At 35.0% G+C, this 15,265-nt stretch overlaps 1 protein-coding gene across 4 annotated transcripts in view; it reads left to right on the top strand.

Annotated features, from left to right (window-relative positions):
• The window catches only part of LOC100647880, a 74,658-nt gene that overhangs the window by 22,379 nt on the left and 37,014 nt on the right, over positions 1-15,265 (top strand). For 2 of the 4 annotated variants that reach the window (XM_012318497.3, XM_048406913.1), the window contains 6 exons: positions 2,583-2,694; positions 5,080-5,267; positions 7,793-8,870; positions 11,452-11,705; positions 14,079-14,201; positions 14,906-15,163. In XM_012318497.3, coding sequence (XP_012173887.1) covers positions 2,583-2,694; positions 5,080-5,267; positions 7,793-8,870; positions 11,452-11,705; positions 14,079-14,201; positions 14,906-15,163 — 2,013 coding nt within the window. The remainder of the gene's footprint in view (positions 1-2,582; positions 2,695-5,079; positions 5,268-7,792; positions 8,871-11,451; positions 11,706-14,078; positions 14,202-14,905; positions 15,164-15,265) is intronic. The other 2 variants (XM_048406914.1, XM_048406915.1) reach the window with 2 other exon arrangements.

Raw genomic sequence — 15,265 nt, 5'->3', positions numbered from 1 at the left:
TAGTCTCTTCCTGTTGTCAATAAAAGAAGAAAGAAATGTGGGACACAGAAAAATTAAATAATATAATAAATTGTTACAGATATTTTGTAGATATTCTATAAATATTTTTTGAAAAATTAGCAGCAAGTTGAAAATATTTCGTGAAATATCCATATTTTAAATGATTTAATGGAGTTGTACGTAGTACATAAAATATGATAATATCAAAGCATGCAATTTAATACAACAAAAAGAGAGAAAGAGTTATAGATACATATTTCGTACATACACAAAAATGAAGAAATGTTTTTCTCTATTGCATCTAATAAATTTAGTATTTTGCGATTTATTTCAATTGTATGGCGCAACTATATAATATCAACAATATGTTATCAAAGCTTTCGAAAGCGTTCATATTTTTCATTCAATTTAAAACAATTCAGAAACAAAATACATTTTTAGGAAGCCAGACAGAAAAAGATAACGGTATAACAGAGCAAGTCCTGAAACCGAGGGAGGAACACAAAAGGACACCAGAATTGTGCCAATTTAATGGGTTTCAAATTATATAACCGTCAACGTTAATGCTGTCATTATAAAAGATAAAAGTACATCTGTGTCTTTCGTTGAGTGAAACCACGTTGTGAATTCAATGGCAAACTTAGTTATTAAGAGATAGGAAGAGGAGCACAATAGCATGCACAGTATCATTTAAAAGTATCTGGATATTTACCTAATTTTGATAAAAAAATGAATATCTTTATTTATAAAATTATTGATAAAACAAACTGCAAATAATAAATAGTTATACATAATAGTACATATATTATAACCTGATTACAATGATATTTATGTAACAACAAAACTGGCATTTCTAATTGTCAGACATTATAGAATTATTTTGTTACTGGACAAACTCTTTATCTTTAGATTTTTCAATTTCTCAACCTTTGAATTATAAGATAAATTATACTTGGATCTAATTAATTCGTATGTAAATATAATAAATGCCATAATAAATATAGTGGTATGCACATACAAATTTTTGTAATCATTGTATATCATGTTCATTGTTAATCTCGTCTGTGATTGCGAACAGGCTAATAAAGGTATCAATCAATTTCCACCGCTAAACATCATCCAATATAGAGATGGTAAATTCACATATCAGTTTTGAGCGCTCCACTTGAAGTTTAACATGACCATGCATCCATAGGACCAAGCTCGACATGATCCCCGACCAGTAGCACCTTGACTCATTTTATAAGGTCCTGTTGAGGGTTTGAGGTTCAGGATCATGTTGGTCTTGGTCGAATGAGTCCAGGGTCATGTCGAGCGTAGTCCCATGCGTCCGTGGTTTTGTTGGAACTGATCTCATGACTCTTCCCTTGCGTGTTCTCCCGACTGATGGTCCTTAGTTAGTGTAACCTTCTATTTTTGGTATTATTCCGTATCGCGTTATGTATTTGTAGAATTTGCCAGGTTAGGTATTTGTGGTTTCATAGACACAATTTAATGTTAACTGTAATGTTGATGTGATTGTAGTTATGATAATTGTTAATTGACATTTCGAATAATTAATTCTTGTGTCTGTACATTTTCTAATGTTTCATTAAGGTTTGAATTATTCCTTTACGTTTAGTTCGAATGAGAGTTATTCTTGGTATTATTCAAGATTTTTATTATGTTTCTTGGTTTATATCTTTTTATGTTCACAAAAGGTGAAAAAGGAAAAACGGCGAAAATTTTGAGTGGTCCTAAATCAATGACCAGGGATAGTAGATGATTATAATTAAAGTGAAATGATAAAGACAAGTAAAGATAAAATTCAACGTTAATTTTATTAAAAGTACTTATGTTCTAATAATTACGAAAACAAGAATACTGAAACCCGATATTTTGACTGATTTAGTAGCTGTACCGTTAAAATCGTCGATGATGCTACGTCATTTTTACGGAGTTCACTATGTCCAAAATTGTTTTCCGATTTCCACATTACTCATGCCAGCATTGTTTAAAGCTATCGCGTATCAGCAAGCTATGCTCGTAACCTTCGAAAGAGGAGAAGGTTCGTAAGCAAATTCCAACGGTAGTCGGTGAAATGCGCATCTCGATCAATGGTTTCTACGACTATCTGTACGCAGAACAACTATTGCAAACCGCCGCTTTGTTTCCTGCCTGGCTCTCGCTTTAACCTTTCGATGCGATAAAAAGTTCAATATCGTGCTGAAAAGCTGACTTTCCAAACGGTAGTACGGCGAGGGGCGTATGCAAGTACTCTTCCTGGCATTTCAAAGTAGTGAGGGTCCTATTGACTTTCGGGCGGAGTGCGAGCAGAACCAAAGAAAGGTTCTGAGGCCTGGAAACTTTCCTCCTCAGCCAGGTGAAACTTCCCGTCAGCCGGAAATGGAAACTCTCGCGCCTCTGTTCCGCGTTCAGTACGGACGCAGCAGTATCGCGCGCGCGCGTGCTTTTCTCTTTTTCTCTCTACACTTTTTGCTGTTTCTCTTTTTCTGCAGTAGCGCTTTTCTGTCGTTTTTAGATTTATTACAATGTTTCATATTCGACGTGAAATGAATGCAATGCGATTTTTGTGTTTTCAGGACGCTGCCAGAACGCAGGTCCACGGGAACAGGCGGATAGCAGGGATGATGCGAGGAAAATAGGCGATCTGCGCGACGAACTGCAGGCTGACGATGCGGATCAGTCGTATGTGTAAGTACTTTATGCATATTTGATGCCTTCGATCGAACGTTGTCGGTTATCGAAAGCTTTGTGTTCGAGGAAATAGAAACAGACATCAATCGGGCTTGTAAATTGACGAGCGATAGTTTGAACACTTTTAGGACCATGTTTTTTTTAAGATTATCATTTTTTAAAGCATCATTTTTTGCTGTAAAATTACTAAAAAATATTTTTCTAGGAAGTTTTTTCTCGGTAAAAGTTCGCAGTAATTTATGTAAATAAATCACGGAGGTTGTACATCGCTGAACAATGACAAGAATATTTTTTTAAAAAAGTTTTTTCGGCATAAGAATTTTCAGTGATTTATGTAAAATGATTCATTACCGTTTGAAAGCAATTGCCCCATCTCCCTCTGGAATGTGTAACGCGTGCATGTGACATCAGAGTTAATGAGCGAATTGGCTCGTTAATTATCAAGGTCGATCGTTATGTTTGTGGAGCAGTGTCAATTGTTTTAAGTGAACCCACTTTCCAATTGGTCTTAAAATAACATATTTTAAGAATATATATTCCTTTTTATTTTATAGCTCTATTAACCTTATTATAACCAAAATTTGTCAAGATAATTTAAATTTTATATTCAATGTCAAGTATATTTTTGGTAGGTATATTTTCAGACTTATAAATATTTCAGTGGTTGTTTGCTAAAAATGTAGGATTTCTTGTCAAAAGGGTAGATTGTCGTCCTTTCTATTTTGTAACCAGACCCTTTTTACTTTGGAATAATGAAATTAATCTCTGACAATACTCTGACGGGTCGATTACCATTTCAAAAATCGACCTCGTAACTTCCTACGGTTGTTCGTATATAATTACGAATCTAGACATTCTTTCCAGATGTATTCTTAAGGTCGCGCGTGATATAGATCTTTGGCATCTTTGGCAAATCTTTCAAAAGTACGGTAGTAGCAGGCTATTTGTCTCTAAATGTCATATTAACGTGCTGACACTAATGTGTCTTTTTGAATTGAATTCATTTTTGATTCTTCGCTTTCTATCCTCTTGCTCTTTCCCAAACATTTCTTTTTTCTATTTATAAAATTACTAATTATCTGGATGGACTTACATTCAAAGTTCTGTACATTCTACGTAGAATCCGTTTTATACTATAATTATTTTTTGGTAGTTTAATAAAAGTCATAGGATTCGATTATATATTAATATCATCAGGAGTTTGTCATATGATTAAATATTAATGAATACAGACGTCAACCATGTACATACATATAGTAATAACAATACATATGTATAACAATTCTGTACTCTGCCTATACTCCTCAGAAATCGATTTATCTCTTTTTCACAAACTGCAAAACTAACTTACAAATGTCGATACTGATAAGTTGCTGCACCTAAAAAGGAGTAAGACGAAGGAAAGAGAGGAAAAGAAGAGAAAAAATAAAGGAGCAGGAAAAGTGAAAGAACGTGTCTCACGTTTCTTGTTTCTGGGCAACAAGTCCTCTTGGCGAATTCAATAAAGTCGATGGAATGGTCGCGGAAATCGTCGTTGGAGCAGAGTCGCAAGTTCCGGTGCACTGAGTGGGCATCGAGGATCAAACGGTTGGACTCTGGAGAACCGATAATTACGGTGGCGCACGAAATAAGGGCGGTCGTATTACGGTGGTATTACACACTCGAACTTTCTAATTGATACGTAACACAGTCGAACCGCAGTCATGGAAACCCGGTTAAAGCGCGCACACCACCTAACGCCTGTCTCAATTACACACTAGCACGACTTATAATTACCGAAGCTAAAGGGTCCCGGGAGGATGGAATCGTGCTCGAGGTTCTCGTGAGGCGGTGCACGCGTCTTCGTTTCTAAAGGAATCCCAGCTTTTCGCGGTATTTTCATTTACAAGTGCTGGAATGTTTAACGACCATGGTTACAGTTTCCCTCGTTTGTCGTTATTACGATAGTTGGGATGGCTGAGACTCTTTGAGCACGCTTCGCGGCTTCCTATGAAATTATGCATGCAATCAGACCGCCTGGTCCTCGTTGTTGGAACGTTATTGAAACGGAGATTTTTGTATATTTAATAGGATCAGATTCGTTTAACACATTCACTATCTTCTCAAAGGTGTCGAATCGTGAAATTCAGAATTTTCGAACAATTTCACAGGAAGACAGATGTGTATCTATTACTTCTTTAATTCTTTAATTCAGATACTTTCCACTCCTTCTACAAAATTCCACCTGTTTACAATAGAAGCATTAAAAGATGTTAAAACTTAAAAAGATACAGAACATTATACATGCCAAAGGGAGAAGGGGCTTATATTGCCAGGTATAGTTCCATTTTATTTTGTCGAGAAGGAAAGAGAGAAATAACGGTTGGCTATGTTGTCCATTAGCTGGGATGCGTCTCTCGAGGGTAAAAAGGCGCTCGATGAAGACAGGAGCTCTCTCTCGTCTCGAAACGCGGCAGAGGTGCCGGAGACGGAAGCGGAAACAGCGCCTCGGGCTGACGGAAATAGGGACAAGGTCCTCGTTCCACCAGAAGATGCTTCCAACTCCTCGCTTCGGCAGGGTTTGAATGTCAGTGAGTAAAAATGTTTACTTTTTAAATCGGACCGAAAGAGCCCCAGGTATAATCGTGTAACTTACGTGCTGTAAATGAAAAGTGGAAATAAAGCTTTACAGCTTTATTTGTTTCCACTCTTCGAAGGTTGCTTTCATTGGTTTCAAAGAATTATTACAGAGGATTGTGTTGATAATTTATTATGAACGCAGTATGGATTCGAATTAAAGCATTTATTGTTTCGGTACTTTGGACATATTGCAATGCATTAGAATAATTTATGTGCTTGAAATTGTATCTAAACAGGATGAGAAATTAAATATGTTTTATAATTAATCATTTACAGTTGCCATGAATTACTACGTAGTAAATAGGTTATTAGCATCTCAGTCGAAATAATAAGTTGAGTTTTATCATTTTTAGAAGAGATTGGTTTGTTTTAAAAATTTTAACAGTTGTAATTTTGTCTAAAATTTTTTATAGAGGAGTTAAACGATAGAATAGAAGTGAAATTTTGTCAATAAGTATTACAAACAATATAGATTGGTTATAGATGTTTATTATGATTATTATTTAGTTTTTAATTGAAACGTTGCATAATTAGAATTTTTACATTTTTCTACATATATAATATTAAATTTTTTTAATTAAACTTTTTTGCGACTAATTTTATATCATAAATCAGAATTTCAATTTTATTTTATATACCTATTTGTTTTATCTGTTTACTTATATAGATTGTTATCATCCGAGTAATTACATCAAATTAGTATTTTAATGAGAACGTCTAAATAAACAAATAATTGCTATGGATAGAAACCAATATGCATTATGTAACATATATGTATATTGTTGATAAAAATGGATTAGGCAAATCACTATTAATAGACGTCATCGGAGAAATTAAATATTATTTGATTGCAAACAGAAATTGTTTCGATTTACTGCATAGCAAACGACAGAGTCTACGTTGGAACATACATAAATTAGTGTGCTCGATTGTGTTCGCGGGGAGGCGCGTCTGCAGTGCGACTCGTCAACGAGAATCGTTAATTCTCGTCTTGATTAGTATCGACACCACGAATCAGCCGATTCCCTACTTCGATTGCGACGATAGGGATATTTATATAGAATCTGACACAGGGTTTTACAATTAACACATAGCTATATATTTCGCAAAGAACACCTTCTGAGACTGAAGACTGAATGTGCGGATGAATGCTAAGTGTAAGCGGATCAGTGTCGTTTTTCTGTGTGTCTTGTGCGGAGAGCTGACAAGTGAAGTATCGGTGACGCATGTGGAAAAGACGATGTGCCTAAAATATGGGACAAGCGGATCCGTCAATTGCAATTCTCGACGAGGAAATAAGGGTAACGGTCAGTACTGCTAATTGGTTGAAAATTGATAGGAAAAGTGAGAATTGACTGCCCCCAAACTAAAGGTCACTCGCAGATACGGAGCATACTCACGAGTGACGCACATGGAAATCTCGCGTGTCCCAACGTTTGTTTAATCATTACTGTTAATAAAATCGACTTAAATAATACATCGTAAAAATAAGGAAGTTAACAGAAAATACTAAACCTTATGGCGGGCAGATGGAATGAGTGCTAATATAGACTAAATTTCGAGACGTCAGTAACGATTCCTTGAGGATTACTGTTGGTTCAAGCGAATATGTTAAGGAAAGCGTAGATAGAGAAATAAAAATTGGAGAAAAGTGTATGGTATCTTTAGAAAATTAGAAACAGCTATTCTCAAAAGGTTGTTATGGAAATAGGAAATAATTGTGAAGTACCGTGGATGAAAAAATGGACGAGTGTGTGATGGCTGAGTGGTCATAGGGAAGATAGTGCCTACTTTAAGTAGGGAGTACTACTACTAAACATATTAACCAGTGCATGACAAACGCATCGTTGGCTGTCTTGCAAATTATCATGTATGGAAAATAATTTTTATAATATAGCAGTTTATAGTGACATTCAATGCGCTGCCATTTAATCCAAAGATAGTCTACTTTGCATACTATTTATTTCCTAATTTGTTTCCATATTGTAATAATGTTTCCATATTTAAGCGATTAAACTTACACTATTGCAAAAATAATCCGTTTATACGTGCACAATTGCTGCGTTTTTAAGAGAATTAAAAATAGCATAAAAATAGTCATAAAATTTGTTATCAATAAGCGTGGGCATTGATACAAATTCATATTTTTAAGAACACGAACAAACCATCTGATTTTAACTCATGACTTATTTCATCTAAATTTCTGAATGGCTGTTTTTATATTTTTTTATATATTATATATCATTTTATATATTTTTGTATACATTTTTATATTTTCAAATTTTTCATAAATGCGTGAATATCCACAATCTAATTATCAAAGATTTAAAACAAGTTTAAACGAAAATGACTAAATCCAAGCTATCTATCCATAGCTATTTATGTAAGAAAACTATCCAGATATTAGCAAAAATAAAGTTGTCAGCTCCATTTCACGCGTTTACATCCTATTTTCACATAAAATCCCTGGTTTCAGCAGCCTCAACGTCTATCACCCGTCGAAAGGGGGATATTAACGACAGATCCCGTAAGAAACGGCGTAGAAACAAAGATTCGAAGAACTCCGACGTGGATCGACAGCGTGAGAACACGCAGGAGGTGTACGAGAACGAGATCAGGGGGAAACGAGGTGGTCAAACGAAAAAATCGAAGGATACCGCTGCGAGAAGGTATCGCGTCGAGCGTCGGAGGAGGAGAAAAAATCGCGAACGAAAGCGTGGAAGGAAGAGGTCCAAGCAGAACGGAGAGAAAAACGAGGCGCGTAGGACGTCCAAGTTCAAAAGAAGAATGAACGATGTGCCCGCTGCGCTACTGCTCGGCAAGATCGATGGTCACGTGGCGGAGGACAATGTTTCCGGCTACGACTCCTCGAACGTGACCGGCAGAGGTAACCAGAATCTCTCGAACGGTTCTGACGTTACCTCGCCGTTCAATCTTCAGGACCAATTAACTACCGAGGCCACGAAACGGTCCACGCACACCACATCGCGTTACAAGATGTACGAAGACACCGTCGAAAGGGAATTCTCGAAGCAGCTTGAAAAAGAGATCTCGCGGACGCAGATGGAGGACCCTGCCAGCTTGGAGAACCGTATTCTGGGTAGTTCCGTACCGAAATCCTCTCACAAGAATACAGAACATAAAGAGGATGGTTCTACAAATACGAACGAGTCGAAGTTTGGCAACTCGAGGTACGACGCCGATAAAATGTTAGGTTATTCACGGACGGAAGAGGATTTACCTATTTTGGATTTGGAGAACGAGGTATTGGCGAGGACCTTGAAGGATTACAACGCTTATATGACGTCGAGCTTGAAGTTATCGATGGTACCCAGGCGGGACGAAATCGAGCATAGGAAAACTGGCGGATCGCATTTTCATGGGAAACCCATAATCGACGGAGTTGAGTTCGATAGGTTGGGCGGAAAGAAGAGCACGGAAACGATGAGCAGCACCGTGGCGTACGAGGAAGATACGAGAGGGGATTTATCATGCATAAACGGGACGTTCGTGCCGGCACCCCTTGCCCGCCATGCACTGATCAAATATGTAAAGTAAGTGGCTTTTAGCATGAATAATTCAACTCATCTCGAACACCGGCCAGGTACCTGGTTTCAGCCAATGCGATTTCTCTTATGACGATGGATCTTGCGCGCGTTTGTGAAGTTGAACGCTGTATTATGTTCTCATGATAGAGTAGAGCCAGAACGGGAGTAATTAATGCGAGTTTCATACATCTAGAGTTTTTATTAATGTGTTGGCAAACAATAATTTGGATATATTTCAGTCAATCGAGTTAGATTTAATGTTTTTCCGATGAATAGTATAGTTGACTCATTTCCGTTTATTTTTATTTAAGTGGAAACTTAAATAGGAGGGTATAACATTATTTGCTTAACATATCCATAATGCATACGTTACATTATCTGCATAAAATTAGCTACATATTGCATTGATTTAAAAATAAAAGCTAATAATTTGAATTGGTTTACAAGATTCTATGTGGTTTGATTAACCAAATGTTCCTTGGAATGGTCTGTTTGTTAACTGATGTTATGGATTAATTAATGATAATTATTACGCTAATATAACAATGATGATCGCGTAATTAAATTGAAATGTTGGTCCATTTTGAGAAATTTAAATTATTTTCATTGATATAAGCACAATATTATAGTATTAATTAAAACATCCGGAGTCAAAAATCACTTTAAATTTCACATTAAATCAGTTTTATTATACCTTATTCGGGAACGTTTGACAATTTTAAGAATTTTAAGAAATCTAAAACTTTTGCTGGGATTGTAGATTGTAGAGAATCTTTTTCTCTGGTGTGGCAAGAAAATGATTTTTCTTATGTTTCATTTTCCATGCGTGTTGCCGCATATAAGTATTTGCACACCTTCATGTGGATGAAAGATACAGAGTTTGTCAAGTAACAAAATAATAATATAAAGTTTGACTATTATAAATATCAACATCGTTATCGCATGTTGACTCATAAAAATCAATTTAATCATAATATGCCATTATACGTAGTTACAATGATCATAAGTTTGATCTACACATAATATCATAATTAAAGGTTACCTACACTTCATCAAAACTAATATACTTTTGAGCGGTACGTAATGAACTTTCAAATATTTTCAATCTTTCGAGGTGTTCAAACTTTCTCGATAATAAAAAGGAAAAGGCGATTTACAAACGCGTGGCTTCTATCAGATATACGGAACGAACGTTTCGTTTTGAGCATTTTGTACAAAATCTTTAAGGAAGTGTGCGTTTTTTCTCCTTGGGAGACTCAGATGAAAAAGTCTATAATTGCTGTTCTTGTTGTTCGTTCCGTTTGAAACGAACCTTCTCCGGTTGGTAGCGAAAGGTTCCTTTCAAAGGCTCTCTCTTTTGCCCCTTTACTTTGATCCGTTCTTTAATCGAGCACACGCCTCTGGTCTACGCCGTGAAACGTCCTTCCATTGCTGCTTGAAATTTCCACTCCCTTCCCCTCTTTCGTCAGAAAACTGAATTACTGGGACAAGTTCGTAGCTGGGATTGTAGAACCAGAAAAGTTTCGGATCGGGGGTCCCGAACTTTTCAATGCTTCGACGTGCTGGAATTACCTGACAGCGCTGCAAAATATAAAAAGATCGTGAAAGTAAGGCAAGTGACTGTAATGGTAAGTAAATCTCGATTCAATCAAATGTTGAATCAGAAGAACAAGGATGGCCAAAAGTTTGGAAACGTATTAGGAACAACATTGGAAAAATAATGACGATTCTATTATAAGAAGCAATGAGTGATTATGAGGATTTGAATGTACCTTGTCCTCTTTCATTATGTAATTTTTATATTCAATATTCTGTTACGTTAAATATTTTTATTGTTATTTTATTTTTATGTTTATATATTATTTAATATATATATGTATCTTATTCAAATTTATGTATTTCATATTTCTATACTCTACATATTTTATTTCTATATTTATGTTTCATAAGTTATTAGAAATTGTTGCGATATATATTGTCTCGTATATGAAATTTCCTTCACAGTTTCGTTTATTTTATTCATCATAAATTAATTATTTGAATGGTAAAATACAGTAATAAAAAAGTTACGAGTCTGGGAGTGGTTCTTGTAATAATATTTTTCAAAGATTTTTAAACCTATTATGTGTTATACGAGGAAGCTATATTTCAATTATGTTACTGAATTTGATAGACTTACGGGTTTATAACGGATCATAAACTCTTTCGCGAGAGTCTACATCATCATGTTGGAAACTATCGATCAGCTATTGTATATCTACCAGCAGCGTAAACTTTTGAAGTCGGGGCAGTAACCAATCAGGGAATTAATTTCCGCGGGCAACCAATGCAAACAAAAGTTTATTACAAAAGCTCCCTTGTACTTCACTTTCTCGGCTACGAACTTCCAAAGTGTCTTTTCCGCTAGTTTTTGGAGAAATCAAGGAAAACCAATTTACGTAGGTAAATCAAAGATGAAGTAGTAGATGATGATAAATAATTCTAATCGTGCAATGTAGATAATGAATTATTATGCCATGCATATTACATAAAGTTTATTATATCATTTTGCAAATTTTTAAAAGTATATGATTGCTATTTTTCCAAGATCGTCGATACCAGGCCACGAGTATTTGGAGGCAGATTACGAGTGTGCTCCAGGGTACTACATGGTGAGCACAATAACCAGACTACTTTGCAGAAATCGTCAATGGATAGGGCAACTTCCAAAGTGCAAGATCAAAGCGAATTTTGAAGGTGTGTGTATCGACGCTTCTTGCGACCATGTTTGCAAAGAAGTCGATGGCAGGCCAGTATGTTCCTGTTACAAGGGATTCCGGTTGGAAGATGATAAATGTATCGGTGAGTTATGCTTGAGTATCTTTGCTTTATCAATCGTTTGCCTCTTATTATTTGCATACGATATAACCAAGCTGTGGATATTTATGTATATTGTATAGTTCATATTTTTGCAGACACAGATAAGAAATTGAAACTTGAATATAAAAGAATGCTTTATTTTCCAAATGCAGACTAATCATAAATCCATAAATATTCACAATCTAGACTTAATCAATACTTAACTGACCATGTTTGTATGTTTTATCTGTTATTCTATCAAAATGTTATTTTTTTATTATTTAGTGTCGCATCAACCGCTTGTATAGGTTATTAGCATATTTGGTCGATGAACAAAAACGGCTACTTTAATTTAACATTTAAAATGTTCAATTTTCAATATTACATATTTGGAGTATTTAACGTTTCAAGTATAAGGTAATAGAATTATAATGCTTGATAAAAATTATGTGTTTCTATAGCTTGAATCGCGTTTATTACACATTATCAAGCATATATGGAACGCTTAACCACATAAATCAGAGACTATATCACGTTCATCTTTGTATTCAGCGTTGCGTAACAAATTGTTTCGAAACGTTAATCTCCCATTCTATTTGTTAGCGGTTAAAATGTAAAAAGCTAAAAAATCGGAGTATATTGTATGCACGAACATGGACAATTAAGTGTTAAAATATTCTTTAATCTTTTATATAGAAGCAATCATTTTTTAATTTTTTAAATTTATGTTAGTTCATTCTAATTTACATATTTTATATTTTACTATAATTTTAGTTTATCGATCAGATGATTTTATTGATTAACATTTCCAGAACAAGATTTTATAAGATCATTACTCGTGAGAAGCGCAAAACGTTCTCGATGTCGACATGCTGTAAAATAATCATAACATTTTGCGATCTAATAATATTTTGATAGTCCACCGGTTCGAAGATTTCTCCTACGTTTTTATCCCTCTCCTTTTTCTTTCTCTTTTTTTTCTTAAGCGGTATGAATACTAAAACGTAGAAACGATACCGTTTTTCCTCGGAAGACGAGCTGTCGAAGCGGTGAAAAAGAAATGTCTCGAGATGAAATATCGACAGGATACTCGTTGAAATATTGACGGCTTCCGCGTTCTGTAGGAGACAAGTTCTTCCTGTCTGTATTAAAACATCAACGATTTCGTTTCAGAAATCCTTCCTTGTTTGCCCGTGGAATGTATTAGTGTCCGTTTCTCATAAAACTGAAGGGCGATTATAAATTTTTATTTCAAAGTTCGTTTGTATATCCTGAAATGAAAGGGACGCTGGATATCGACAATGCCGCATTATTTTTATTTCTTTCTTAATGTTTCTCGCGTTTATTGCAAGATAGATTTTAATTTCAAAAATGGATTCACAAGCTGTTTTTCGATATTAATCACGTTGGTTCAGTTTAAAATGTGAAAAGAAACAAGGAATCAAGAACAAATTTTTTAAATTAAAATATTTCTCTCGGGAAATTTCTTTAAATAAAAATTATCATTATATATTCGCGATAATTAAATGTAAATGGGATTATAGAATTCTTGGGTGAAAATTGTATTAAAAGCGTAGGAAAACACAAATTGAATGAAAGTTCGTTGATTTAAGTTGAATGAGAAAGTAGTTTAAATCAGGCATAAATTCGAATTAACGGACTCTTGGAAAAATTAGCTTGTAGTGAACGGGGAAATGTCGTTAATCTAGGCGAATCGTAAAGACAGATAATCCGAATTAGTTAAAAGTCCAGCTTAACCGAGTCTAGTAAAACAAAGTTCCACTCAATTCAACGAGGTATACACGTATATACGTACAAAATAAAAGAATCACTGACTCGAATAAATTGGAGCAACAAGGAATACGAATAGAATAAAACGTTGAAGTAACTAAATTTCTATCAACGAAATTCAGCGTATTTGCATATTCTTCGGAAATGTTTTTCCCCATTCGAGGATTTTATTTTGTCTTTTCGAATCTCGTTCGTATCATTCCACATCATGTGGATTGTATCAAGTGTTCGAGAAAATTTTAACGAAATAATAAATAAGAAATAAGAGTTATTTATTTAAAAAACAGATTTCTCTTACTATTGAAACGGTTATATTTTTGAAAGTAATCAAGTAAAAAGTCAAGAAATGCCATATTCGTAATTTTTTAAAAATATCGTATAATATTAAATACAGGGCTATTACATTAAAACTATTTACTCGTATATAATTCTCTGTGAAAAAATATTTAAGAAACACGATGTATACGTATTAAAGTATTATTATACATATGATGGAGTAACCGCGCTATAAAATGAGATCGGAAACGCAGACCATCACGCAAGTTAGCTAAATTTCAGAAATTACACGTACTCATTAAAATTCAGATGTGAACGAATGCAAGGATAACAAAGGAGGTTGTGAACATAAATGCGTGAACACGCCGGGATCCTTTCGTTGTGAGTGTCCGAAAGGGATGAAACTAGACGGAGACAGGTTCACATGCAAGGGTGAGTTATTTGCACCTGGATATACATCCTCCGTGAAACAAAAATATCGTTCTGTCTCCCTCTCTCTCTCTCTCTCTCTCTCTGCCCTTCTCTTTGAAAAAGCAACAAGTGTAAACATCGCGAAAAAGCCTATGCCGTTTCATCCATGACTATAGTTGGAATTTCGATCGTGTGTTTCCTATTTGCTTAGAAACGTTATCGATTCGCTTCTTTTTTAATGTTTTGCTTAATTTAAATTGTTTAATTTGCTTTTATTTTAGTATCCTTTGCATTGGGTAATTCATTTCGAACGTTTTTTTATGTCAATATGTTCTTAAAATTTATGTTTTAAGAATTTATGTAATTGAAAGTACTAGGCAGAAACTGGTGTAAATAATATTGTCATGAATATTGTATTACAATTTTCTGATAGTTTGATAGAATTTATTAGAAGAGATAACGTAAAGTAATATGCAAAAGAAATTGGATGAAGGCGTTTACATGATGGAAATTTCAAAATTAATGAACCAAGTACAAATTGTCACAAATAAAAAATGTATTTACACCACTTTTCATTTTCTCGAACGTAATTAACCAAAACAAGAATGTCATATACTCCTTCAATATCCGCGTCAATTCAATTCAAACTCGATCCGCTATATGTAAGAGAAAAATATGAAATGGGATATGTAAAATAAAATTACTCGGCCGCTTTCATTATGCAGACATTAACGAGTGTCTGTTGAACAACGGACACGGGCCGTGTCAGGATACGTGTCGGAACACCATAGGCGGCTATGAATGTTCCTGCGATGGTCTACAGGATACTATTCTGTCAGCCGACAACCACACGTGTCAGGACGCAGGTCCCTGTAGCGTCAACAACGCCGGATGCTCCCACACCTGTCTCTCCACGATGGGACGAGTATTTTGTCTCTGCCCTGATGGTTTCATCCTAGAGGACGATTGGAAGACCTGTCAAGGTAATAGAATTTCCTGATCGTTCGCCATCTTTCCTGGCCCTGTCCATTGTTTCCTCCTGGAACATTCGAATGACAAAAACAGATTTTAATAATATACTATAA

This window comes from Bombus terrestris, chromosome 6, assembly GCF_910591885.1.
Source record: "Bombus terrestris chromosome 6, iyBomTerr1.2, whole genome shotgun sequence".
Lineage (NCBI taxonomy): Eukaryota > Metazoa > Arthropoda > Insecta > Hymenoptera > Apidae > Bombus > Bombus terrestris.
Note: the sequence above shows the minus strand (reverse complement) of the source record. Positions and strands in the feature narration are given on the sequence as shown.